Source organism: Copadichromis virginalis, linkage group LG8 (genome assembly GCF_057382275.1).
Source record: "Copadichromis virginalis isolate Kocher_CV1m ecotype Utaka linkage group LG8, C_Virginalis_male_GT1.1, whole genome shotgun sequence".
Classification (NCBI taxonomy): domain Eukaryota; kingdom Metazoa; phylum Chordata; class Actinopteri; order Cichliformes; family Cichlidae; genus Copadichromis; species Copadichromis virginalis.
The window spans coordinates 22359030-22386886 of NC_140625.1; the positions used below are offsets into that span (position 1 = coordinate 22359030).

General features: G+C 38.6%; 1 protein-coding gene across 1 annotated transcript in view; it reads left to right on the top strand.

The window, feature by feature from the left end:
- Positions 1-1176: 1176 nt before the first annotated feature.
- Positions 1177-27857, top strand: part of LOC146703357 (proteasome activator complex subunit 4B-like) — a 50779-nt gene continuing 24098 nt past the window's right edge. Inside the window, exons 1-19 of the mRNA XM_085466557.1 lie at positions 1177-1412; positions 1950-2090; positions 4192-4308; positions 6805-6849; positions 7045-7194; positions 7844-7907; positions 8445-8519; positions 8640-8762; positions 8859-8951; positions 9164-9342; positions 10918-11004; positions 11895-12081; positions 12468-12557; positions 14573-14637; positions 14819-14969; positions 16610-16708; positions 17013-17082; positions 18996-19063; positions 19570-19773. Coding sequence (XP_085322683.1) covers positions 1207-1412; positions 1950-2090; positions 4192-4308; positions 6805-6849; positions 7045-7194; positions 7844-7907; positions 8445-8519; positions 8640-8762; positions 8859-8951; positions 9164-9342; positions 10918-11004; positions 11895-12081; positions 12468-12557; positions 14573-14637; positions 14819-14969; positions 16610-16708; positions 17013-17082; positions 18996-19063; positions 19570-19773 — 2214 coding nt within the window. The 5' untranslated portion in view covers positions 1177-1206. The remainder of the gene's footprint in view (positions 1413-1949; positions 2091-4191; positions 4309-6804; positions 6850-7044; positions 7195-7843; positions 7908-8444; positions 8520-8639; positions 8763-8858; positions 8952-9163; positions 9343-10917; positions 11005-11894; positions 12082-12467; positions 12558-14572; positions 14638-14818; positions 14970-16609; positions 16709-17012; positions 17083-18995; positions 19064-19569; positions 19774-27857) is intronic.

Genomic DNA, 27857 nt, shown 5'->3' on the forward strand with positions numbered 1-27857 from the left:
CTGTGTTTATGGGGAGAAAATAGTTTTAAAGAGGGCATCCACTATGGTCTCAAAAAAACTGATTGAAGGCTACAGGGGCTATCGCCAGAAGGTAGTACTGAAAGCAACAAGAAGACCTTTAATAAGATTGAGGCAGGATGAGAAACAGGGCACTTTATGCAATCAGGCAGCTTAACAAAAGCGAGGTGGTGTTGCAGCAATTGCCCCATTTCTCCAACAGTAACTAGACCAGAGAACTGAAAGGGCTTCTGCATTATAGTCTAAGTCCTTGCTGTGAGCAGAAACTTCAGTGCCAGGCAAGCCAGACAATGACCTGCAATTGCCGCCCCACTCTAAGCATAGTGGTCAGAGAATTACATGGGCTTAAAGGAAAAGGATTTACATGGACGAGTGCACAGTGAAGCAAGAATGGAAAAGGTTGGGGATAAAGGTGTCATAAGACAGAAAAGGTAGGCATGAATGATATGATGAGACTTGTAAAAGACTGTCCTTTATTAATATATGATCTAAGCTCATTTCTGCTTAGTTAAATAAGTGTGTAGCATGCAGATAGATAGGTGCTGATTCATCTGACAGAGTGCAACCCTTTGTTTATCTCAGTAACAATCACTGCGAGGTCAGTAGCTCTACAGGTCAGTAAAACAGGACAGCATTAATCCATTTATCAGATATTCTGCAGATTAGCCTGCAACGCACACGCTTCTGGGATCTGTAGTCCAGAGTGACGATTTTCTGAATGAATCCGAGTAATTTACACAGTGCATGAAGGTCTTCATATATCAAAGGCCTCTGTTATTAGACTCGGTGGTGCTGAAATCAAAGCTTGACCTCAGAGTAATGCGCAATTGCTATCAACCGGTAGCACCTCATTTCTCTCAAACCCCTGCCGTGCGTCACGCTCAGCGCACGTACCCTACTGCTCCCCCACCCATGTGCCCAAGGCGACCGGGCAACCATGAGGTGTGAAGTGAGAGTTGACAAAGCGCCCGGCACTGCAAGCCTGAGCGAAACCGGCCCCCTCTGCGCTCAGGGCTTAGCCCGGCTCAATTAGCGTGACATACTTTCCTCTGTGATCGCCTGCCTTCCGCCCGGCTTCTGGACACAGCGGATTATGCCCACTAACTTTGGCTGCGCACTTCCCAGGAGGCACAACAAAAAGGTTTTCTTTACCATTTTACACACAGTTTCAACAGAAAAGTGACTTGTATGACAGCGGAAATGACTGTGGGCAGGGATATGGCTGAGTTTATTCCTCAGAAGGAGATTGTGTATAATGGCTTGCTGCCTTACTCTGACCGGTTGGACCAGGAGGCCACGGAACTGTTGGCGGAGATCAAAGCGAACCTGTGCAGAGCTGTCCTCCTCAGAGAGCTGTGGCCCGGGGTCGCTTTCTGGTCCAGGAAACTTTTCTCGTAAGTACTGAAGCAAGGTTGGCGTATGATTTAAGACTACCCAAAGGTAACTTAACCCATAGCCAAAGATTCATAACAGTGGGCTTAACAATTGCCTGCATCTTAAAATAAAATTGTGACAGAGTTAAGCAAAGTTCATCAGATAGTACATTTGATTGCTACATTTGAAATAGACTGCAATCTGTCTGTGGTTATAGGTGGAAAAACTTTAAAAGTGTCCTTTGCTGTATTCTTAAGTCTGGAGTTCCAGGAATATTAGTGCACAAAAGCATTTAAAGAAGCAGCTACTTGGTGTTATTGACCTGTCTGCCTTAAGAGGACATCAGGGCATAGTGTTCTGCCTTATAACTTTAATTAAAGGCCGAACCTTAATTCACTGTGTGACTTGGCATAAACTCAAGTTCAATAGATTAGGTTTAGTGTTGAGACAGTCGTACACTGTAGCTGTGTAAGCCTATTCACTGTTTCAGAATATAGGTTAAGTGTAGGAAGTAGGAAGTGATCACCTGTTCGCTCAGTGTCCTCTCTCACCCTTAGGTTTCTGAAGCTGTACGGCCGCAGGTTCAGTAAAGATGACCACATCCTCTTCATCAAGCTGCTGTATGAGTTGGTCACGCTCCCAAACCTGGAGCCACACATGATGCAGAGCTATGCCAGGCTGCTCATTCAGCTTCTCAAGTGGGTGTGAATGCAAATGTACACGAATTTAAACAGGGATGTTGGGGTGAGGGGGTCATGGTAAATCATAAAATCCTCTCAGAAAAAATACCAAACAGAACGAGCTGGATATTGGTTCGAAATTAAACGAGTTATGATAAATTTAACTGTCGACAGACCTTTTGCCTTCATGAACACGTATTAGGAGGGAACTCATGTGTGATGGCAATTACAAATTGCATCTCAGAAAAAAGATCATTTTTCAAAACTTAAAAATTAGTTATTTATTATTTAATTCATTTATATTTAACACTTTCTTGGAAAAACCTAAAGCCTGAATTATCCATGATGCAATGCATGGGAAGACGAATTTCAGGGCCTAGATGGAAAGAAGAATAGACGCAATGCTGCACAGTAAAATAAGTGATAAATAAAATAATAAATAAACCAGAAATACATATATAAGTATTGTACAGCATTTTTATGGCGATGAAAGCCACCATCACGCTGAGGAGAAAGCTTAACTCCTCTGCATGATCCTCTCTTTTCCTTCCTACTTGTATGCTATTTGTAACACAGTCATTTGATGAGTCAAATCATTTGCAGACCCGGGGGGAATCAAACCAAATCATTTTCAAAAATGCTGCATCTGTGTCTGAGCCTGAACCCGAATCACAAATCATTTATTTAAAAAAATAAATAATAATAAATAAGCTAAAAAATTTCACCCATTGGGTATAAAATCACACATTTAAACTGAAAATATAGAAGTTAAATCTGCCCTTTGTCAACAAATGGTATGAAACAAAACAAAGGATCTCTGCAAAATATCTCCTATGCTCTTATGTGTTTCCCAGATGCCAATAAATGCCAGATCATCCTCTGAAATGTCAAGTGGAAGTTTAAAGTAGCGTAAAATATTGATACTTGGTTGGTATATTGTGTTAATATCTTACAACCATAGAGCGGAAGTTTAAATTTCCTTACACGCACAAATGCACTCAAAGACACTCTGAAAGTAAGTACAAGGGACAATAAAGCATGCTGGCTTAACATTTATTACTCTTTAAGCGATGCTTTTGTCTCTCAGATCAAATTTGTCACTTCTCCAGCGACAGTAGGGTTTTCTCCAAGACGGTCACATTAATCACTTCCCATTTGTCACCAGTTGTTTTCAGGATTTTCACATCCATCACAAAACAACCTCTTAATGTAGACGTCATTTGTCTGAGTGTTTTCCATTAGATGAAAAGAGAAAGATCTGGGCTAAGCGTATATGAAGTGCCAGGTTTCAAAGCTGAGAGATGAGCATCAGGTCTCAAAAGGCTGCTTTTTTTTCTCATCTTTTGGATTTCGCCGTCATTTTCTCTTCTTTCCTTCATTTTTCACATCTCCCAACTGAGAGTTTGTTCCATCGTTGTTAGATGAATAAGTGGGGAGGATTTAGAGGTTGTGGAAATCATGCATATTCTCAACTGCACAGACTCTCAACCTATTTCTGAGGTTCAATCCCTTAAAAACTGTGATTTTACAAAGAGCAAAGTAATACAAAAGCACAAAGAGAGCAAAGTGGAAGTTCTCAGGAGGATTAAAAAAACTGCTCCTTTTTAAGCTTAGAGTTCTCGTAAGGGGCACACCATTACTGTGCAATCTAAAAGCTTAACAAGGTGTTTAAAAGAAAACAACAAAAAGTAAAGTCGATGCATGGTTAGCCTGCAGAAACCCAATTATGCCCACTGCTAGATCTTAAACATGTCTAATTTTTTTTTTCACAGTGGAGTGTTATGAATGTTGGATCATGACTATTTTATACCAAGTGAATCTACGTCTGCAAATTACTAATGCCTGCTGCTGTCAGTCCACTTATGCATTATTGAATACAAAGAATCACAGCGTTGTGTTTGCATACATGCCAATAAGATGGCAGTCATCATGCTGAGTGCAGCCTGTGAGGCAGTGACTCATTTTCTCCACGATTACAGACTCTTTCAGACGCCCTGTGGTCTTTCACTTCAATATGACATTATTATTAGAGGCTTAAATATCTAATAACCTACCAGGACCCTTGTAAAAGCATTATAAATAGGCCAGACAGCTGATAACGGACTTCTTTTTCAAACAGGAAGAAAGAACTTCTATCACGGGATGACCTCCAGCTGCCGTGGCGGCCGCTCTATGATCTCTACGAGAGGGTTTTCTACTCTAAAACCGAGCACCTTGGGCTCATCTGGTTCCCTAAGTATGAAGCTTTATATTTAATTGTAGCTGTTGTGACATATGGTAAAGTGCAGTATCAAGATATGTGTTTTGAATTAAAGAAGAATGCGTACACAGTAGGAAACCTGCTTTCTTTCCTGCCAAAAATGACATGAGAAGATTGATGCTACTTTCATGTCTGTGTGTTAAATATGAAGCTACTTACAACAGTAAACACAAAACCAGCAAACCGGCAAACTCAAAGGCTCAGTTTCTGAGACATGGATTATGCCTAATCCTAGAATAAATCCTTTTTTTCAAATGAGATCTTCATTGTATTTCTCCTTTAGTCTAGGACTAGGCCTAATCCATGACTGGGAAAAAGGGTGAGGGAGTAGAAACAATGAGAAACAGCTTGCTGGGCTCTCTGAACCGAAGGTATCAAACTCATTTTAGGCAACTGGCTTCTTCCAGCCCAAGATTATCCCACATTGGCCAGGCTCCTAAAACCTTTTCATAATCACCTATTAAAAAATATTTTTTCCCTTTCTAAAGAACTGCAAGTACACACTGAACAGTTTGTTGTAGTTACAAACAAAGACTACTGTAAGTTAAACCACTTGATTTAACCAGTGTAGTGTTGTAGGCAATGTGTAATTATTTATTTTTTTGGTAGTAAGCCTATAAAAGTCAACACACTTCGACCCTCCAGCTTTGACATTAACACTCCAGAGAACTATTCTCAAGATAAACATCCATACAGTGACAATTCTAAAATGATGTCTTCCATCTCTGTACTTTTTACTCTCTGCAAAGTCATCCAGTGGGCCAGATTAGACTCTTTGTGGTTTCTGGCCTACAGGTATATATTCTACATTAATAGACTACACTGATCATAACTACAGTACCTACCAGCATCACAGTTGTTTTACTGAGGTATTGTGCTGGACCAGTAACATCCTTGTGTAGTTGACATGAAGAAACTTTTCCTAAAGAACATAGACTGTAGCCACGGCTTTTCACTCCATTTGCACCAGTTACTAACCGGCCACTTTGATAGATACACATCTTCAACTGCTCTTTAACACCAATTATCTAATCAGGTAATCCAATGGCAGCAGCTCGATCTATTTAGGCATGTAGATATGACCAATACAGTCTGCTGAGGTTCAAACCAAGCATCAGAATGGGGAAGAAAGGTGATAAAAGTGACTTAGAAACTGGCATGGTTGGTGTTGCCAGATGGCCTGGTCTAAGTATTTCAGAAACTGCTGATCTACTGGGATTCTCCCACAAAATCATCTCTGAGCAACTCAAATTTACTCATCGCAAAGAAAGTACTGTATGCACAAGAGAATCTCAGAAGGCACACTGCATCAAACCGAAGCTATAGCAACAGAAGACCACACCCAATGCCACTCCTCTCAGCTCAGAACAGGAAAACTGAGGCTACATTTGCACAGGCTCACCAAAATTGGACAAGAGAAGATTGGGAAAACGTTGCCTAATCTGACGAGTAGCAGTTTCTGATGCAACATTCAGGTGGCATAAAAGCATGAATGCATGGATCCATTCTGCCCTGTGTCATATAGAGGGCAGAATGGTGATATAATGCTGTGGAGGATGTTTTCTTGGCACACTTTGGGCCCCTTAGTACCGACTGGGGATCGATGAGACACCACAGCCTGTTTGAGTATTGTTGCTGACCATGTTCTTCCCTTTGTGACCATAGTGTAGCCCATCTTGGCTGCTTCCAGCAGGACAACATGCCATACCACAAAGCTCAAATCCTCTTAAACTGGCTTCTTGAACGTGACAGTGAGATCATTGTACTCAAATGGCCTCCACAGTCCCTGAACTCAATCCAATAGAGCACCTTTGGGATGTGGAGCAAGAGATTCACATCACGGATGTGCAGTCGACAAATCCGCAGCGGCTGTGTGATTCTATCATGTTAATATGGACCAAAATCTCTGAAGAATGTTTCCAGCACCTTGTTAAATCTTTACCACAAAGAATTAAGTGTCTCAGGAGTGGATATTGCATTCCATTAAAAAGCAGTATCACTCCTTATAATTCACCCAGTGGCCGCACTGGAAACTTACAGCTGTGTGAATCTGTGTAATCACCATCAAAGGTCTTCCTGCTTTACTGTTTTAAATATTTTATATTTAGATTTGGGTTCTGTTTTAATGCTTTGAAAAAGTACTGACTTGTAATCAGACCGCACTATGACCACACCCATCACCAAAGCGAGGCTTTGTTCGGATGTTATGTACATACCTGTTATGTTTTGTTACCGTGTATTGCTTGGTTGCGATGCTGTTGTGTGTGTGACATAATCTGTTGCCAGACACACACAGTCACACACAAACTCATAAAGAGAAAACAATACCAGCCTTGCAGTCACAGCTGGTACAAATCTGAGTTGTGGTCTGAATGTTGAAGGTTTGTTTATTCCTGATGAGGACATGTGAATCTCACAGCATAGCTGAGACACACGCACACACTCACACCTCCTCTCTGTGCTTATTTGCAGCTCCGTGGACCACATTTTGAAAGCTTTGATCAAAAGCTGCAGACTGTAAGTCTCATCCTCTGTGATCATATAATTTGGGCAGCAGATAATGTGCTGCTTTGATCTTCAGTTGAGCTATGTACTGTAGATCATTGTGTCTATTTGCACCTTTAGCCATCTTTGCTTGTCTGCATCTATTGGTGCTCACGTCTATCTTTGTTATATGTGTGTTTCTGCGTATCTTTTAATGATTTTTCTTAGGTATTTCCCTGCATCATCCACCAAAGAGATGCTGGATGAGTGGCGCCCCCTGCTGTGTGTGTTTGATGTGGTTATGCAGAAGGCCATCAGCAACATGGAGCTGTTCCTGCCTACCATCATGCCCCCGGAGGGACACAGCCAGGGCTTCCAGTAAGTGGGCCAACTTGAATGGCTCTGGTTTGAAACAGTGTTATCCTCCAAGTACAGCTTGTCAGAGCCAGAGCTGACACAAAGGGTACACAAAGAGGTACAATATGTTTAACTTGTTAGTAAATCTCAGCATTTAAGGGATTTGGCTTTTTCTTGTAATGTTCAAAATGCATAGCCACATTTTCAGGCTCTGTAAGCATTTACACCTTTGCTCCTGGGAGCTTTAATGAATAGCGTTCCTCTTGCATCAGCAGTGCTTCCTTGCTCTCTTTGTTTTGCTAATATTTTGCTTTTTTTGGAAAATCTTTGCCCCTCTTTCTCTGCACTCTTCATGGCCATGTTCCAGCTACCAAGCCTCTTCAAAGCCTTCAGTGCATTCTTTAGTTCATTCACTCCTTTGCAAACTATTTGTCTGGATTTATTCTTGGATTCATAAGTACTTTCTGCACAGTTTCCACAATACATCATCTTTAATACTCTATTTTTCCACTTCAGTTTTTTTTTTCCTTTCTCATCCAGAATATACAGGGGAGGGAATGAGATCATATTTTGGGGAACTTGAGATTGATGAGGGGGATAAAGCCTCAGGTGTGTGTGTCATTGGGTGTGAATGTAATGGTCTGTTTTCTGCATGTGTGTGTGTTTTCAGGTTGTGGTTTGATGAATTAATGCATCTTTGGATGTCATTGCAAAATCAGCCAAGCTGGGAAGGGGTAAGACACAAACACACACACACACACACGTGCGTTCAATACTTCAGGCACTTTTTGCTCTTTCTGAAATCATTTGACACTTAGTTTTAAAAACTGTTCACTGGCTTGAAAGTGGAATTCTTTGAGCCACAGTGAAGTCAAAATTAATGAAAATTCCACCTCTCAAAATTCTTCTTAAATCTGTCACACCAAGCAGCAGATTTTTTAAAAAGTTTTAATTTATTGTGTGATGGATCATGCAGCTTTCCATTTTTCTAAAAGTGCAGAGTAATTTCAAATGACACAGATTTCTACATTTCCCGATGGCAATGATTGAAATGTTGTTAAAGGATTGTCAGTTTCCACTCAGCGCAGATAAGATTTTCCACTTTGGTTTCCATTCAGCCTCATGGGCCACAGTGGCCTGGCTTTGCACATTTCCTCCTCTCTTCTTCAGCATCTCGTCTCCTTTTTTCCCATTTTTTTTGGATGACACACTTCACTTGTGGAAACATCCTTTGTCCTCACAGTGAATGTTTGCCTAATGTTCTCTTACAGCACTTAGTGAACCTGTTTGCTCGCCTTGCCAATGATAACATAGGCTACGTGGACTGGACCCCTTATATTCCCACAGTGAGTCATTAGCAGAATTATGTTTGTATACAAGTGTTCCCGTAAATGTGGTTTACTGGGAACTCATGGGCTGTGTGAGAGCAGTGGAACTATTGTTTGTATATGTGCATGTCTGGATAGATCTTCACCAGGATCCTACGAAGTCTGAACCTTCCAGTTGGGGTCAGTCAGATGGTGTCACCTCGGTATCTTACCAACTCCTATGACATTGGATACATAGTGTTGTGGGTGACAGCACTTCTGGTACGCAGTCTTTAGATTTTTCTGGCGAAATGTGTAAGAAAAAACATTTACATTTCATTGCAACTGATTACTTTGCTCTTTTATATACCCCTGCAGGGTGGACCAGGAAACCCTGCACAGAAAGAGCTGACCTGCCTCTTCAACAGCATCGCGTCCTTCTACCATCCATCCAATCACGGTCGCTGGCAGGTAAGCCTCTTACTCTCACTCACATGCAAACATGCACACACTATGTGAAACTCCATCTTCGGTTCCTCATTTGATTTATCGCCTGTCATTCGGGACTTGGCTGGCTCTCTTTACGCAGCAGATTAATAACAGAAGGAAATCTCAGATCTGCTCACAGCAGACTGTGAATGTGGCTCTGGGTGATAATTCTTATGTCTAATGTGTGTCTGCAGTCTCGACTGATGAGGCTGCTTCAGCGTCTTCCAGCGAGCGTTGTGCGCCGTGTGCACCGGGAACGTCACGCTTCCCCTTGCTGGATCACACTGGTCCCTGAGCATCAACAGTTAACAGATGCGGATCTGCAGGAGTTCACCCGCAGCCTCACTGGAGCCTCCCTTCTGGCTATGTTCAGGTACTGCACTCTGATGGCTGTTAGCCCAAATGAAGGCTTTAAATAGGAGCTATTATTATCACTAGCGTTGTTTTATCAACTATTCAAAATGACCCCTATTTTCTTATACTGGAGCTTGGTTCTGCCCCTCAGTTCATCTACTGTCTGAAACAAGCTGTTTTGGCTTAAATGCCTTCTTCTGATTGGCTGCCCCTTACAACCAAAAGAACAGCAAGTAGGTGGGGCTTCAAAGAGAGACAAGAACTGAAAAAAGCTGTATCAAAGTGGATGTTTAGAGTAGGATGAAGTCCAAGCCACTGGCTCCCAGGGACTACATGTGCTTACCTCAGTTTTTGAAACTTTGACTATGTTAAATAGGAACATCTGTAATGATGTAGAAATGACAAAAAAAAGGAAAAGTGTAATGGGTCCACTTTAAACTGCTTTTCTACACAGTTCACTTGTGATACATACATATGTGCATGCATAGGGCTACAGTACAGATGTAAATACAGGCATACTCATACACACACTCACATGCTGTTCCTAATTTTGACTTGACTTGATAAGCTTATATAGTGACTTCTCCATAAATCTGGACATTTTTCTCTTAACAGCTGGATCACTACACTAACAAAATATTAACTCCCCACCATTAAGCAAGCGAGAAAATAATCAAGCTGTGCTAATTGCTATGAACATGAAACACAGCAAAACAACACGAGCGGCTTTTAAAGCCAAGCGTACGAAAAAAGCACCAAACAAATAGTACAGCAGGAAATTATGAGCAAAAAAAGTCAAAACAGCGGAAACAAACAAATGAGCATTAATGAAAAGCCCCCCCCACAAAGAATAAATAGTGATTATATTAGATGTTAGGTAGAGCCACTCTGTAAAAATAGTTTGTAACATGACATTTAAAACAAAGACTATGCAAGCGACCCTGTGTGGGAAGTCCGATAGAAATGATATCCACTCGTGCAGAAATAGTTACCATAGGTGTCATTGTGGGTGTTGGTGTGAGCAGTCTGTTGCATAGTTTGAGCCAATTAATGGTCTTGCTCACTGGACTTTAATGACGAGAATTTCTCCCGACTTTCTTTTATTTTTTGAGCCAAAATTCAGGTTCACAAATAGATTTGGTTCCATCTTCCAACTATCCTTTTTATCTCGATGATAACACTGCTGCTGTTTCGAGTATCACAGCTACCAAAAGTGTCCAGCTAATATGAAGATCGGCAGGTCAGCCTTTGGATCCCTAAAACCTCCAAACAGCAAGGTTAAAACTGGCTTAAGACAAAAGGTGTTACATATACATGAGTCATATTGTGTTTGCTTTGGTGTCTCAAGTCATCATATCAATGTTCCCTGGGTTGTAACTATGTAAACAGCCAACAAACACACCATCTGAATAATTGCCTGCCAGTTATCTAACTGCTGTGTCTCACTAATGAGTTCAGTCGCTTCGCCTCCTCGGCCTCTGCCTAATCTGGACAAAGACAGGTCATCTGTGATTAGTGTCTACGTGTGTCGTTGTTGTTGTCGCTGCATTGCATGTGCACGACTGTTCATCTGCCCTCTCCTGGTGATTTGCAGTAAAACTGACAGTACAGATGCAGCGTACGCTCTTCAGAACCTGGCTCTCCTCACACCAGAGCTTGTCATACCACCTGTTCTTGAGAAGTAAGTATATGGATATCAGCCATCAAGCCTTTTGATGTACTGTCAAAAACATGCTGGTGTAACATCATTAATATTAATGATTTTTTTTTGCTGCTTTTTTATCATTCTTTGCCTTACTTTGAAGTGCTGTCTAAGTTTTAGTGAATATAAAAAGAAAGCATAATGTTGGAAAAACAGTTATTTACATAGGAAACTGTTTGCAGTTATATTTGTTTTGATTTGGGAAATTAAGCAGTATTAGTTACAAGTACTGCTTGCTTGATGTATGCCTTTGGATGGACAGTTTCAAAGTGTTTGCCTTGATAATGTACAAAATCTTAAATCTGGATCATTATTCAATATTTAGATAGAAGTATCTTTTTCTGGGATTTCCAAATTGATGTGCGCAGTGGTGTTGAGCAGTCATTCTTTAGGCCTTCTGAAGGTCTTTCAAACTTGCTTTTTCACCCCTTTTTCAGTCCAGTTCTTTTACCTATTGTAACCATTTTTCAGTGGAATATTTTGTTTTTTAAAATTTTTTCAAATTTCTTTGTTTGATTCTTCAAAACATGATAAAAAGTAATAACAGAAATAATTTTGCACCAAAAATGTATTTGCAAAGTGCTGGTAGATGAATACGGCATATCCTAGTGTGGTGTGAAATAATGGGAAAAAATCCAGCAGTGGAGCTGATCCATTGATTAATGGTCTCAATGGAAGGGTGGAGATATATCTATCTCATATTTCATATTTTTTCTACTGATGTCCATTAACATGCACTGTCGCTTTACACAAAAATCAAAATTAATAATAATTAATGTACACTTTTATTTAGAAAATCAGCATGCACTGTCCCTTTTATCCAAACTGTTTTTGTCTTATTTATCATCCTTGTGTCTCACGTACAACAGAACCTATGCAGCAATGGAGACCCTGACTGAGCCGCACACCCTCACTGCCACCCTCAGCTGCATGATTGGGATGGCTCGCAGTCTTGTTTCCCCTAACAACCATTACCCAGAAGGCCGTGTGCACGTGCTCCCACTGCTTATGGGCTCTCTGCCAGGGGTGGACCCCAATGACTTTAGCAAGTGTATGGTGAGTAATTGATGCGTTGATGAGGAATAAAGAAGAATTGTTAGACAAGTAGACAATGCAGCTCTCACTGATTAAATTCCCATTTTTTGTTACATATTCAGGTCTTTCCAATTAATAATTCCTGAAAGTGGAATGAATAGCTCGGTTTGAAGAACTTTGCAATTAATGCGGTTCAGTCTTCAGTTTCTGCTTGAATTGTAAAATGGATTGGTTCCCTCTTCTAGTGTGCTCATTTTCTTCAGACTATATTAATCCATCACACCAGAATAAATTAGTGCGTTTGAAAAAGTTATTGCAGCGACATCTGGTGAGGTATTTAACATGCAGCGTGATCATGTCAGATGATGTAAATTGATAAGTTGCACCTGCTGTGTCTCTCTGTCCAGATAACGTTCCAGTTCATCACCACCTTCACCACTCTGGTGCCTTTAGTGGATTGTTCGTCTGCTCCCTCCCAGCGCAATGATCTCACAGAGGTATGCACATGATACATATTAACAAAGATTAACTAAACATAATGGAGAGTCTAAAATCACATATTGATGAGCCAAAAGTTTTTGTAACTCGGGGCTATCTTGTGCTTTTGGCATTTACTCTTAAAACTCTGGGATAAATTGGCATCCACTACAGCACTTAAACCGCCTACAATTAGAAGTTAAACCTTTGGGATTTTAACAAAATGAGACAACAATTATTTGGTAAGAGAAGAAGTAAAAGAAGAAGAAAAAACTTTCCCTTTCTACACCGAATTACAATATTTGGAGGATCCATATGACATATGTTTGTCGGTATGTTTCTGTTGTTTTTTTCTGTTGCAACATTGTAGCTTGATTTTGTCCAAAAGCAAAAATAGTCTACTGTTATTTTGCAAATACCTAAACCATGGGTTTGAGTATTATGTCCATGCCGTGATATTAAACATTCCATTACACTACTTAGCATAAAATTAGAAATACTGAATAAGTCAAGAGATACTCCCCAAACTCATCTTTAGGTACACCTCACTACTAACTGGAAATTGAGACTCATCAGTCCAATTTTAGTGACCCTATTCCTGGTTGTATCCTCGCTTGAAAGTTCACAGCTGACCTGAGTAGGACCTACTCTTCTGGTCTTCTGCTGCTGCAACTCATTTACTTCCCAGTTCGACATGCATTCAGAGATGCTTTTTTGAATATCTTGGCTGTAAGAACAGTCTTTAAAGTTACTTTTCCCTTCCTGTCTGCTCAAAATAGTGTGGCTATTTTCCTCGGACCTCTGGTATCAATAAGGTATTTTCACCCAGAGAACTGATGATCACTGGATATTTTATCTTTTTTGGACCATTTTCTCTAAACCCTTGCTTGGGAAAATCCCAGTAGAGCAGCAATTTCTCAAAATACTCAGAGCAGTCTGTCTTGCACCAACAGCCATGTCACCTTTCTTCCCCATTCTGATGCTCAGCTTGAACTTCCGCCGGTCATGTTGGTCATATCTACAAGCCTAAATATACTGAGTTGTAGCCATGTGATTGGCTAATAACTAGATAACTGCATTAAGGAGCAAATTAACTGGTGAGCTGTGAGTTTGCACCATTATTAGACCGGTTTACTGCAGTGCACTAAGCAGTCAGCCCATTGTTTAAATTGCGTATTAGCCAGAGCATACGTTTGGATGCTTCACCATCATTGCACGGCAATTATGAAATAAATGTTTATTAATAAAGTCATAATTAATAGCTGCTTAATGCCAGAAGGTGACACTGATACTATAAAAGTGACGTATACTCTTCTTGTGCTACTCATAATAACTGAAGAAAAAGAAACACTCACTTTATTTACACTATTTACAGTCCCTTTTCCTTTTTACATCTATTGTACAGTGGGTGTCAGCCTGTGTTATAAGACACAATATTGCCACCTACATACAATACTGAGGCGTCAATTAGTTACTAGCGCTGGATATTTTACAAAACTGTAGCATCGTATTAATATAACATTAATATAACAAATAACATCATTTCAATTGAGCGAATAATAACTATTATTATGATTAGCATTGTAATATCCCTCATTTGAATAATAGTAACCTTAAATGCTTAATTTACAGTTGTTGAAATATACTTATTTGCTACCTCAATGACAGTTTGATGAAAGCACTGAAATAATTTTCATATTTCATAGACCAAATGTACAAATGGTTGCATGGCATAAAACTGCCAATAGGGGAAATCACTTGCTAGGTCAACAGCAGCAACAAAATCTGCCTGCCAGAACCTTTAAAGGTCACTAATTGCAATATAGCGTGATGTTTTTAAACTTTACAGAAATCAAAGCGTAAAAACTGAGATGTGGATTTTCCTGGTAGCCAGCTGCTTAGTTAACCCTCCTCTTTCTGTGTCAGAGTTACACTTCAAAAGCTTTCTTCCGAGACAAGCACACATACAAAGAAATAAAATAACGCACTGTAGTATTCTACAAATACTAATCATCTCTTCCTTTCTTCCTCACAGATTGAAAAGGATCTGTGTTTCGCTTCGGCTGAGTTTGAAGACTTTGTTCTGCAGTTCCTGGACAGGTAGAGATACATTAACAAGTCTGTCATTTAGTAAAGCTTTGTTGTCAGTGTCTGAATGCGAATGCGTCTCTCTGTTTGAAATGCACCAGTTTGTTTTTTTTCTCCATGGCGCTGTTGACATTTTCATTACTGCGGAGTGTTTTAAGTGTGTGCTTGTGTATTTGTGCGTGTCTTTGTGCAGGTGCTTTGCTCTGATAGACAGCAGTACCCTGGAACAGACACGAGATGAGATGGAGACGGATACTCAGACTCATTTGGAAAGCCTGGTGGAGTTGGGCCTTTCCTCCACTGTGAGCACAATCTTAACACAGTGCTCGCTGGAAATATACAAGGTAGTGCATTAATACGCACCAACACTTTCAAAGCTTTCACTCTCTCTTTAATTAAGTTTATTAATTCAGTCCCCGCAGTACTCTGACCTTACCCAAACAATTCTTTATCACCTCCTAATTTAGACTGCTGACCTTAACATGGCACATATTTCCATAGCTATGCAAATGATATCCAGCTATATTTAGCAATGAAGCCACATCACACAGTTCAGCCAGTGAAAATTTAGTGGCTTGGCTTGTAATTTTCTGCTTCGAAATTCAGAGAAAACAGAACTTATTGTATTTGGCCCTAAAACCAGATTTACTCAGGGTGACATTACCTTGGCCTCCTCTACTGCTATGCAAAAGCTTGGACTTTTGAGTGCCTTCTCTTATCTGTGCATTGTTGTCAGAGATTGACGCATACAGTCTCTAAGTGCTGCTGGAAAACTAGTCCATGTATCTAATACATCAAGGCTTGACTATTATAATTCCTTATTATCAGGCTTTTCTAAAAGCTTTTTGAAAAGCCTCCCACTGATACAAAATGTAACAACGCAGCATGGAGAGTACTGACAGACAATGGAAAGAGATGATCCTATTTCTTCAATATCAGCTTCTTTTCACTGATTTCCTGTAAAGTCCTGACGCATTCCCATCTCAGGACGTCAAATGATGCCATTTTCAGATGCCACCTGCGTCTCACCATTACGCACAAGGTGACTTTTGGCATCGGTGCCTTGATGCATTGCCCCCGAGAGACGTTAACAGTCCTTTCTCAGAGACCTCAAAAGAGGGACGGCGGTGGGGCATAAGCCACAGGTTTATTAGCCAGGAGACCATTGTCTGCAGCTTGTTTGCACCTTTGTGTCACTTTAATTCCACTTGTTTCCACTTGCTTTTAACTTTCACTCACTGGTGAGGTTTAGATAACACTTCCTCACTACAGCAAACCTACCCACTGAAAAACATGAGTAACAGCCTCCATCTCTCTAATGCCATAACCTTGTGTCACCACAAGGACACCTTGTGTGTAACTGAGACACACCACCACAACTCCACTGAGAATGAGAGCAGGTTGAAAATCCAGGATTTAGTTTATATCCTTCCCCTCACATACAAAACCCACAGAGTGACCAAGCTCTGCTGTACTTAAAAGACCTCATAGTGCCGTGTTATCCCAGTAGAGCATTTCATTGTCAGACTGCAGGCTTACTTGTGATTCCTAGTTTCCAGGTCTCCTCTCTCCCATGGTACCAGATCCTTATTTGGACTGATAAGGTAGACTTTTATACTTAATAGCTAGGGCTTGATCATGTGACCCTGATCCATCCCTTAATTACACTGTAAGTGCAGACAGAGAATTGGATGTCTCAACAATGTTGGCAGAAGGCTGCCGCTCTATGAGCCTGGTTCTGTCAGAGGTCACTTCCTGTTAAAAGGTAGTCTTTTTATCTCACTGTTGCCAAGTGCTTGGTCAAAGGGGATGAATGGAGTTTCTATATTGTTTTAGTCTCTACTTTACCAAATAAAGTGTCTCATTTGATGGTTATTAATTGAGAAATGATATTTATTTCTAATATTTGTCCCTAAATAAATAAATGAAAATAGCATTAATAAAGTACATCACTCGATCTTCTTAAATCCTTCCTCTGCGTTAGGTTGCATTGCAGAAAGTGTTTAACTTTGCCACCTCAAACATCTTCGAGACATGCGTGTCAGGCAGGATGGTGGCTGACATGTGCAGAGCTGCAGCAAAGGTACGTATATGTTTAGCTCTTGTTCTCAATTTCCATTTTATACAATATGTGAAGGTTTTCATTCAAGATAATTAAAGAATGTCAAACAAAGATTTCATGTGCTTAAGATGTTGGAAAATGCAGTTTTTCTCCACTAACATGTTCAATTTAGCTACATGCATATTTACTATGTTATGGCCTCATTTTGATGGTTTACTGTTTGTGATCTTATGCATGTATTTGTGTTTGTGCTTGGGCATCTAAATGTATGTGTGCATATCTATGTGTGTACTTTCTGGATGTGCACATGTGTGTCTGTTTGCAGTGTCATCCTTCCGAGTCTCTCCGACTGTTTGTCCCTCACTGCTGCAGCATCATCTCCCACATTACTGACAGTCAGTATAACTGTGCAACAGTTCAGTGTGTGTGTGTAGTAATGTAACTCTGTTTGCATTAAGGCTGTTCCAATAAGCGTTAAACTAGTTAATTCAGAATTCATTCAGTGATAAATGAAACCTGCAGTTTGCAAAGTAAATAAAAATCTTCATTCTTTAATTTGTAGAACACTGTTAGTTCATTTATGATCTCAAAGCAATTAGGAGGTATTATAAGACACCGTATGAGGTCATAAGAGAATTTAAAGTGAAATTGTAAAAAGCAAGTGTTTTTCTCTAACAGTAGTATTCTTTAGCAACTGGTGGTGTCTAAGTGGGACAAATTTAAGGGAAATTAGAAAGAAATTAGAAACTGCGTGAATTAACTTTGAGACTTGGCTCATGTATGTGTTCAGCCCAGTTGTATGCAAAAGTTTGGGCAGTCCTGGAAAAAATATGTTGGCCAAAATTTCACATAATGAGGTCAGTGTATGTACAAGTAATCCCTGTGAGTCAAAAGCTCAGACTTCAGACTGCTCTAAATGCTTGGTTTCAGACAGTGGATGAACTCAGAGGTGGCGCCAAGGCCCAGCATAAGATAGACAAGGGGGGGAATTTGAACTGCGAATCATGCAAAATCACTTTAGTGGACTCTGGGAAATAAATGAAGATAGAAGTTTGACTTTAAAAGTGCCCGCTTCTTTAAATGCTAGTTGACAGCTTTCATTTCATGAACTTAAAATGAGAAAATGTTAATAGTATGTGTGACATGTGCAGATTGGAGGGAAAGTTTCCTTGTGATATACATCGGAACAGCTGTTTTACTTGAAAGTTTTATTGGTCTTCTGGCTCCTGTCTCCACGTTCATAGTTACCTTAACCTGCAACTTGAAGACATTTCAGTTTGCATATAACGCTTTACACTCCTTTACAAGGACCAAGTTGCATAATTTTCCATGCCTGTGGGGTGTTACAACATGAGATTGTAGATTTAGTGATGGCAGTAGTCTAATAAATTTGTTAAATAGTGCATACATCGGAGAAGCCAAACAACCACTCTGCAGATGCGTAACATAGGAGCCACTTCAACAATATAAGACTCAGGTGTGCACATTAAAGGAGAAAGGAGACTCTTTCGAGGATGCCAAAGTTCCATTTTATAAGGAGAAGTAGGCAAGCATGTTCCCTGTGAACGACTGTTATTGAATAGAAGTTTGAGACCAGCTATCAGCTTATCCAGGTGATGAAGCCCTCATTCAAATTCTGATTTGTCTCACCTCAACAACTTGCATGATGGCATGGTGGGGCAGTGCCTCACAAAGGAGCCTTAATGACTCACATGTTGTACCCTGATGACAGGGTGGCTCAGTTGACTATCACCATCACCTCCAAGGGGGCACCAATAATCTGAAGAAGTATATTCATTAACTTAAATTAAATGTAATAAAGTGTAACATAACATTTAAGAGATGGCTTTGACTGGCTATCATTGACAACAAAGTGTGTTATTTACTTGTTTTCACTCACGTGCCCACTTTTGCATAAAACTGGCTTGTGTTTTTTACATTTTGTGTCAAATACGTCAAAATTAGACCAACGCTTTAACAAGACTTGACATACTATGCTAGAGTAAGCAGCACTTTAAGCTGAGTTCTAAATTTTGGACCATAAGATCCTCAAAGTGGTAAAAATAATATTTTTGTCAAGCAGATTAATAAAAAAAAAACTATACTAGTGATTATTAATTAACATTAGTTAAGTTAGTTAAAACAGCTTTAGATGCATTTTATACAGGTAAACTAATAGGCTGCCAGCTATGCAGCTCACATGGCCAAACAAGTCAATTTTGATCCCAAAATTCGACAGTAGGAGCTTGATCTGTCTGGGGAGCAGTGAAGTACATAATCCAGCTTGTTTATGTGTGTGTGTCTGTAGATGAGGAGCTGCAGAGTGAAGATGAGCTGGATAAGGAGCTGCTGTGGAATCTCCAGCTGCTCTCTGAGGTGAGAGAAGGACACACACACTCCTAAAAACGTAATGCGTGTGACTGATTATAACAATACAAGGCTTTATTGTGAATCTAGAAATGGCTGTTTGCTTTAAGAGAAGTTAATTTTCCTCACTACTGCTTGAGTGATTTGCACATCGGGGATGCCTCAGTGGAAAACACTGAAAACGTACGAGACCGGCTGGTGTGTTTATCTGTTTTTAAATTTAAAAGGCTATAGTTGTGACATTGTGAGAACCAAAAAAAAAAAAAAAGAAATACAGCCAAAAGACTTTTTTTGCATCATACACCCTGCACAGTCATAAATTGCAAAGAGCTTTATTGGTAACCAGAAAATATTGATACTCTTTCAGGTTTGTTTTATTGCTCCTGAGAGCTTACCGTGAGTGGGAGCGCGCCAGACGCTACGATTTACTGGAGAACCTCAATATTTAAGACACAACTCTCCAGTGAATTGCCTGTGTGTTCATGTACTCCTGTGTGTGTGTGTTCTCTCATTAGGTAACCCGTGTGGATGGCAAACAGATGTTAAAATATCAAGGCGACCTGGAGCGGATCTTGTGTGTGTGTGTGCGTCTGCGCTGCAAACGGGCGTACACACTCGCCTGCAGTCTTCTGGAGCACACACTCCGATCGTTTTCCCTCATCTATCCCACTGAGTACCGCAGCACCTCTGGCAGCTTTGATACTGACCTCCCTATTTGGGTAAACACACACACACACGCACGCACACACACACACAATATGGCACAAAGAGATAGGAAAGAAAACATCGGCCGCCATTATTTAATCCTATAAAGTGATGCTGAAGTTAAAGTCAGCTCCTTGCCTCTAGTTCCACATGTTGTATGGTTATTGTTGAAATAATATAATATTAAATCTGTCGCTGGAAAACTTTGCCACTAGTTGGACTTTTCCAATTCTAACATGACAATCTGAAAGCCTTCATTAAATTTAAAGTAAATACACCGCTGGATTATACTGACTAATGCTGCTCCCTCTTCAGTCAGACAGCTGCTCACAGGTAGACATACGAGTGATGGAGGGGTTGAAACATCAGCCAAAAACCTAAAAAGCCAAAGAAATAGATGGGAAATTTTGCAGCATAAATAGACCACTAAATTGGGAAAGTATGTGACGTGAGGCGTGTATGATGTGAGCAGAGTGAGCCATTTTACCTGCCTATGCAGTTCCTTGACTCTAATTGCTTAGTTTCACCTTATGCCATATTCACTAACACCCGCGCAGGCGAACTGGCTGTTTTCACAGACATTAAAGTATTTAGTGAGTCACAGGAAATGATTAAATCTTCTAGGAAATGTAAAAGGCCGCAAGCTGAACCATTACAGCTGCTCTGTATTGTCCTTTAATTTATAATGCTATCTTACAGGTTTAATTATTGCAATGCAATTTCCTTTTGCATTTATAAAGCCTAGTTCACATTTAAATTAAATGGCTACACTTCTGGGCCATATTCTGGCCAATACTGCCCGTACTCTGGCATGAAAAATAACCACATCTGTGTTGTTCAAGGAAATTAAAAACATAGTTTCCCAAAGCTGGAAGTCACAAAAGCAAGAAATCCAAGGGGATCACGTAATTTTTCTTTCCACAATAACTTCTAATATTTGTTTTTTGTGCAGTATTGAAACGTTACCTATTTATTTATAAAACAAATCCCTCAATACCAACATTTTGTGATTGAAAAATCCACAGTGGATGAGCCACATACCTCTCACGGATAGATCTATATATTTTTAGAAAGGAATAAACAAAGAAAAAACAGTTCTTCATGAAATAGGAAGCTGTGGTTTTGTAAAGGTCAATGCAATTTTATGCAATTTTTTGCTCAACTCCTCAAATTAAAGCTCAGTGCCACAGTGGATCATGTGCATCCATCTCCCCCTGTCCCTAGCAGCCTCCTCTGTAACACCAACCTTAAATCCATAAATGAACTGTAACTTGAATATGTTCTGTTAGAAAACTAAAAATAACTAGAAAAATTTGCATTTCCTGCGAAAATGCAGTGTGGATGCCTTAACGGCTGAAGATATCTGCTGAAAAAAGCTGAAAAAGTTGAAACAAAAAAAAAAAAAAAAAAAAAAAATGCCCTGAGCAGGATTCGAACCTGGCCCACCTGGTCAAAGGGCAGCTATTTAGCTCACTGAGCCAAACACTTTCTCCCAAAGAAAAGGTGGAGAGATTGACAATTGTGCTAGCAGAATTTGGGCAAAAAAAAGGGGGTGAAAATTCTGCTGAAAAGAGTTCAATCAGCAGAATTTCTGCTGAAAAGAGGTGAATGAGCAGAATTCTGCTGAAAAGAGTTTTTTTCTGAAAACAGCAGAAAAAACTGAAAATTTTGCTGAAAAGAGTTGAATGAGCAGAATTCTGCTGAAAAGAGGTTTTTGCTGAAAAAGAGCTGAAAAAGTTTGGATTTGTGCTGAAAAGGTGTTAAAAAAACTGAAAATTTTGCTGAAAAGGGGTGAAAAAAATGAAATTTGTGTTGAAAAGAGTTTAAAAAAAGTTTAACTGTTAAGTGAAAGAAATGTTGCCATAAGCTGGATTTGAACCCAGGCCTCTCAGTCTGAGAACGGATGCTTATCTCACTGAGGTAAAACACAGCTCAGCCCATCATGCAAAATCAGTGACCACATTGATAATGTGTTCCATTCATTTCAATGGTCAAAAGTCATAACACACATCAGCAGAAATAGCAGAATTTTTTAAAGTTTAAACATAGCATTTCTCCTAAAACTTAGTATTTATACTAAATAATATTTTTTTCCTGCCAAATCATAGCATTTGTGCTGGAACACAGAAAGTTCCCCCAAATCATACAATTTGTACTAAAACATTATTTATGATTTAGCAGAAACATTGGGACTTGGTAGAAATACTATGATTTACATGAAATACTTTGACTTGGCAGAAGTACTACAATCTAGGAAAAAAGTACTAAAGCATAGCAGAAATTCTATCATTGAGCAGAATTACTAGGATTTAGAAGAAATACTAAGATTTGGCACAAACACTGATGTGGCTCAAGAACCTTTATTGTGCAGTTATACTATGATTTGGAAGAAATACTATACTTTGGCACAAATACTATGATTTGGAAGAAATACTATGTTTTAGCACAAATACTATGATTTGGCTCAAATACTATAACTATCCTCAGTCAGAAGGAGAGGCTGACATCCAGGGATTAGATTACCACAGGTGGAGTTTATTGCGGTCAGATGGATGGTACAGGGAGGTATGGCATACAGTAGGAGGATGTGGAGAGGTGATATGGTGTGGTTTCTATGATTAAGAACAGGGTATGCATAACATAACAGATTTCCTAAAAAAAACTATTAAATTGCAGTAATTCTATGACTTGGCAGAGATACTACGTTTTAGCACAAATACTATAACAACGCAGAAATACTATGACTTAGTAGTAATACTATAACATAACAGTTCAATGTTCTTGCACAAATACCACAATATGGCAGAAATACTATGTTTTAGCACAAATACTGTGATTTGGTATAAATACTATGATTTGGCACACATACTATATTCCGCAGATACACTATAACATAACAGATATTCTACAACTTAGTACTAATACTATAACATAACAGAATTATTATTTGGGCACAAATACCACGATTTGGCAAAAATACTATGATTGGGTACAAATACTATGATTTGGCAATAATACTGCATTTTAACACAACTACTGAGATTTAATTGAAATACTATGATTTAGAAGAAATACTATTACTCCATACAAATACGATACTTTGGGACAAATACTATGTTTTGGTTCTAATACTATGATGTGCAACAAATACTATGATTTGGCACAAGTACTATGATTTAGTACAAATACTATGATTTGGCAGAAATACTATGCCTTAGTAGTAATACTATGACATAAAAGATATACTATGGTTTTGCAGACATACTATGATTTTGCACAAATACCATGATTTGGCACAAATGCTATGATTTAGCAGAAATACTATGATTGGGTACAAATACTATGATTTGGCAATAATACTGCGTTTTAACAACAACTACTGAGATTTGATTGAAATACTATGATTTAGAAGAAATACTATGACTCCATACAAATACGATGCTTTGGCACAAATACTATGATTTGGCACAAGTACTATGATTTAGTACAAATACTATGATTTGGCAGGAATACTCTGATTTGGCAGAAATACTCTGATTTAGCAGAAGTACTATCTTTTGGTAGAAATTCCTGCTAAAAGATACTATTTCTGCGTTTTAGCAGAAATAATGTAATTTGGCATAAATACTATGATTTGGCATAAATACTATGCCTTAGTAGTAATACTATAACATAACAGAATTATTAATTGGGCACAAATACCACGATTTGGCAAAAATGCCATGATTCAGCACAAATATGATGACATGGCAAAAATACTATGATTGGGTACAAATACTATGATTTGGCAATAATACTGCATTTTAACACAACTACTGAGATTTGATTGAAATACTATGATTTTGAAGAAATACTATTACTCCATACAAATACGATGCTTTGGGACAAATACTATGTTTTGGTTCCAATACTATGATGTGCAACAAATACTATGATTTGGCACAAGTACTATGATTTAGTACAAATACTATGATTTGGCAGAAATACTATGCCTTAGTAGTAATACTATAACATAAGGGATATACTATGGTTTTGCAGACATACTATGTTTTTGCACAAATACCATGATTTGGCACAAATGCTATGATTTAGCAGAAATACTATGATTGGGTACAAATACTATGATTTGGCAATAATACTGCGTTTTAACAACAACTACTGAGATTTGATTGAAATACTATGATTTAGAAGAAATACTATGACTCCATACAAATACGATGCTTTGGCACAAATACTGTGATTTGGCAGAAATACTATGACTTAGTAGTAATACTATAACATAACAGATTTCCTAAAAAAAACTATGAAATTGCAGTAATTCTATGACTTGGCAGAGATACTACGTTTTAGTACAAATACTATAACAATGCAGAAATACTATGACTTAGTAGTAATACTATAACATAACAGTTCAATGTTCTTGCACAAATACCACAATATGGCAGAAATACTATGTTTTACCACAAATACTGTGATTTGGTATAAATACTGCGATTTGGCACACATACTATGATTTGGCAGAAATACTATGCCTTAGTAGTAATACTATAACATAAGAGATATACTATGGTTTTGCAGACATACTATGTTTTTGCACAAATACCATGATTTGGCACAAATGCTATGATTTAGCAGAAATACTATGATTGGGTATAAATACTATGATTGGGCAGAAGTACCATGTTTCAGTACAAATACTATGATTTGGCAGGAATACTCTGGTTTAGCAGAAATACTCTGATTTAGCAGAAGTACTATCTTTTGGTAGAAATTCCTGCTAAAAGGTACTATTTCTGCATTTTAGCAGAAATACTGTAATTTGGCATAAATACTATAATTTGGGATAAATACTATGATTTGGCACATATAATATATTCAGCACATATATTATAAAATAACAGAAATATTTGGCCCCAAAACCATGATTTTGCACAAATACCATGATTTTGCAAAAATACTATGAATTGGCAGAAATACTATGATTTAGCAGAAATACTATGATTTGGCAAAAGTACTTAGATGTAGTAGAAGTACTTTGCTTTAGCAGAAATACTATGATTGAGGAGTAATACCTAAACATAGGAGAAATATTGATACACAGACACACATACACAGACAGTAAAGGGAACAGGAGCTGTGGAGAGTCTGGGCTTGGTATATGTAGGTCAGTTAAATTAGCTGCACCTGCTGTAGTCAGCCCTTACACACACAGACACAGAGAGAGGTGTGAGTTTTCTTCAGTGTATTTCTGACATTCAGGATTCCCCTCGAACAAATGGCCATAATTTCCTAACCGTAGAGGCTAGAACGGTCATTCAGGCATCGTTTTATTCAGAAGAGATGGGGGAATCTTCAGGTCTTCATAATTCAGAGATAAAACATAAATTCTTAAAGATATATGACTTGTAATACACTGTAACTGAGTAGAGGCGAAGCAAAAACTGCCTTGACTTGCGCTCAAACAACCTTTGGTAACTCTAAATCTATATGGAGCATCAAAATCATTCTTTCACCGTAAGAAACAGCAGGCTTTGGTGAACAGTCATGGAAATTTTCAGGGCTCTGTGGAAATCCGTCAAAAAGATATGACGAGAGAAAAAAGTGGTTCATTTCCAGAGATTGAAATCTGATGAAATCTGAGCGAGGGACAAATTTCCTACCCTCAAACAAGTCCAACTCATTTCAGAACGGTAATAGGTGAGAAAGAAATTCTTGAATTGTGAGCGTCAGGAGTGTCTGAACATATACGGGGACAAGCCTCATGTCTTAACTTCGCTTCGTTAAGGAGATATGACAATTTGAAAATGCCTCTCATTAGAGAAATCCAGCGGTGATTTTGAACAAACTCTCCATTGAGTTTATATGGAGAGTTTTCTGACTTTGTGTTACTCTGAGGAGATTTGCAAAATATCTATGAGTCCCACAACAATGATAGTGACATTTTCTGAAAGCCAGCAAAAATACCTACGTTTTGGTGTATAATTTGTGGGGCTTGAGTGGAAATTGAGCGAGTAGCAAGAAGTTGTTTGGACATGAAGAGAAAATTCAAACAGTTTCACTGTCCCCTCTGAGTTAATTGCATAGCAACCATAGCAACGCATGTATTTTCTGAAAAATCACAATTTTGCAACTGAAAACTCAAAGAGGGATAAGATTAAAACGGTAGAAGATCTGAAAAAGCTGAATCATACAGGAATAGCCAAATCATTTGAGAACATTTTAAAGTTTGAATGAAGTTTCTAGGTGAAAGTATGAGGCAGTAGTTAAGTTTCAAAGACAAGAAAGTTTTAGCAGAATTGTGGAAGTTTCCCATTCATTTCAATGGGACAAATTAAAGGAAAAAAGTGTAATATTTTAAAAAGTATAATAGTAATAAACACCAAAAGTCATAGCTGGCATTAGCAGAAAGAGCAGAACAGTTTAGAGTTTGAACGGTGAAAATAGCACAAAAATTGTGGAAGTAGATCCACGGCAAAAAGTGTACGGAAACACCCGGAATAATAATAAAGAAGAAAGAGAAACAGGATCTCAATAGTGTGGATGCCTATTAAGGCATCCACACAATAAAATAACAGTGTCCAAAAATGTGAAAAAGTGGAATAAGTTCAGATTCCATGAGCCCAAAAAAGCTGCAGAGTACACACTATGAAGTGCTAACACTCACTAATTTAATTCAGCCTGTCACTGATGACAGTGGGTTTACATTTAGAGGAAGGATTGTGGATATATTGGACAAATTATGTTGAATGTGGAGCTGTCAGGCAGGAAGAAAAGAGGCAGACCACAGGGAAGATTCATGCATGCAGTGAGAGAGGACATGCAGAGTGTTGGTGTGACACAAGAGGATGCTGGGGATAAGGTGAGACGGAGGATGATGATCTGCTGTGGAGACTCCCTAAAGGGAGCAGCCAAAAGAATATTATGATGAATCTGCTAGGTAAAAATATTTATTTAGTGTTAATCTGGACTCTAGGTAATACAGATAAATATGACAGTGGTATTTAGATATTTTGACTTAGCAGCCAGTAGTTAGCAGTAGTACTAAATTTTCAGCCCTGTGTTGGGTTTTGCTTTTTGTAGTTTGTGGCAGATTATAAAATTATTTTATCAGTGGTAATCTTTTATTGTGAAGCTGCATAAGCTATGATAAAGTAAAAGGACAATGAGGAACACTAAATAAATAAAGAATCGTTTAAAAGTTGGCAAAGTGGCTCGGTTACACAGTTTAGCTCTGTATATACAATGTATCTGTGTTTGTTATTCAGTTTATGAACTGAACAATGCATTTCTAAATTCTGAACACATTATCAATGACTGCTAAATGACTGTGATTTTTCCTTTCCACAATTAGTTCATACAACAAATCACACATTTCAGTTTTTCAAGCGTTCGGGTCAACTTCTGTTCTTTGAATGTGCAATGGGCTATAAATAAAATAACAAAATGACATTCAAAATTAAAAAGGCTCAAACTATTTTGCAGTTTCCCAAATTATAATTTATTTAACAGTATTCAGTGGGTTACATACTGAACTGAGGATAGAAACAAAGCATCAGTCCTATAGCGCTGGTATCGATCCACTACCAATACCAGCGTTGGTATCAATACTATGGATATTTGGGTCAATCTGCTCACCTCTAGCAATCAGGCTGAGCTATCTCATGAAGGTGATTATAAATCTAAAAAGTGAATACAGGGTTAACACAAGGTTTTCCAAATAAGCCACAAGTGTTGGATCTGACTGATTTTACAAATAAGATATAACTATACGATTTGGAAATATAAGGAGCTTACACACATAGTACAGACTGAAAGCAACACAGCTGCTTCTGACAATTTAGTGGTATAAGTGTCTTTAAAAAGTGTCTTTAAAAGTTTTTCCAAGGGTGGAAAACATGCACTATACTCATAAAATCTGTCCTATTTGAGGCCAGGAAGGAAAATCGGCAAAAATGCTGAGTGTGTAAATTAACAGGGTATCAATGCTCCCTGTTAATACTCAGTTGTAATTCCATTAACATTTAGAGGTGCGTGAGACAGTTTTAGTTTTTATTTGTTCATCTGCAGTTCCAGTGTCTGAGAGTAAAGATTAAATATT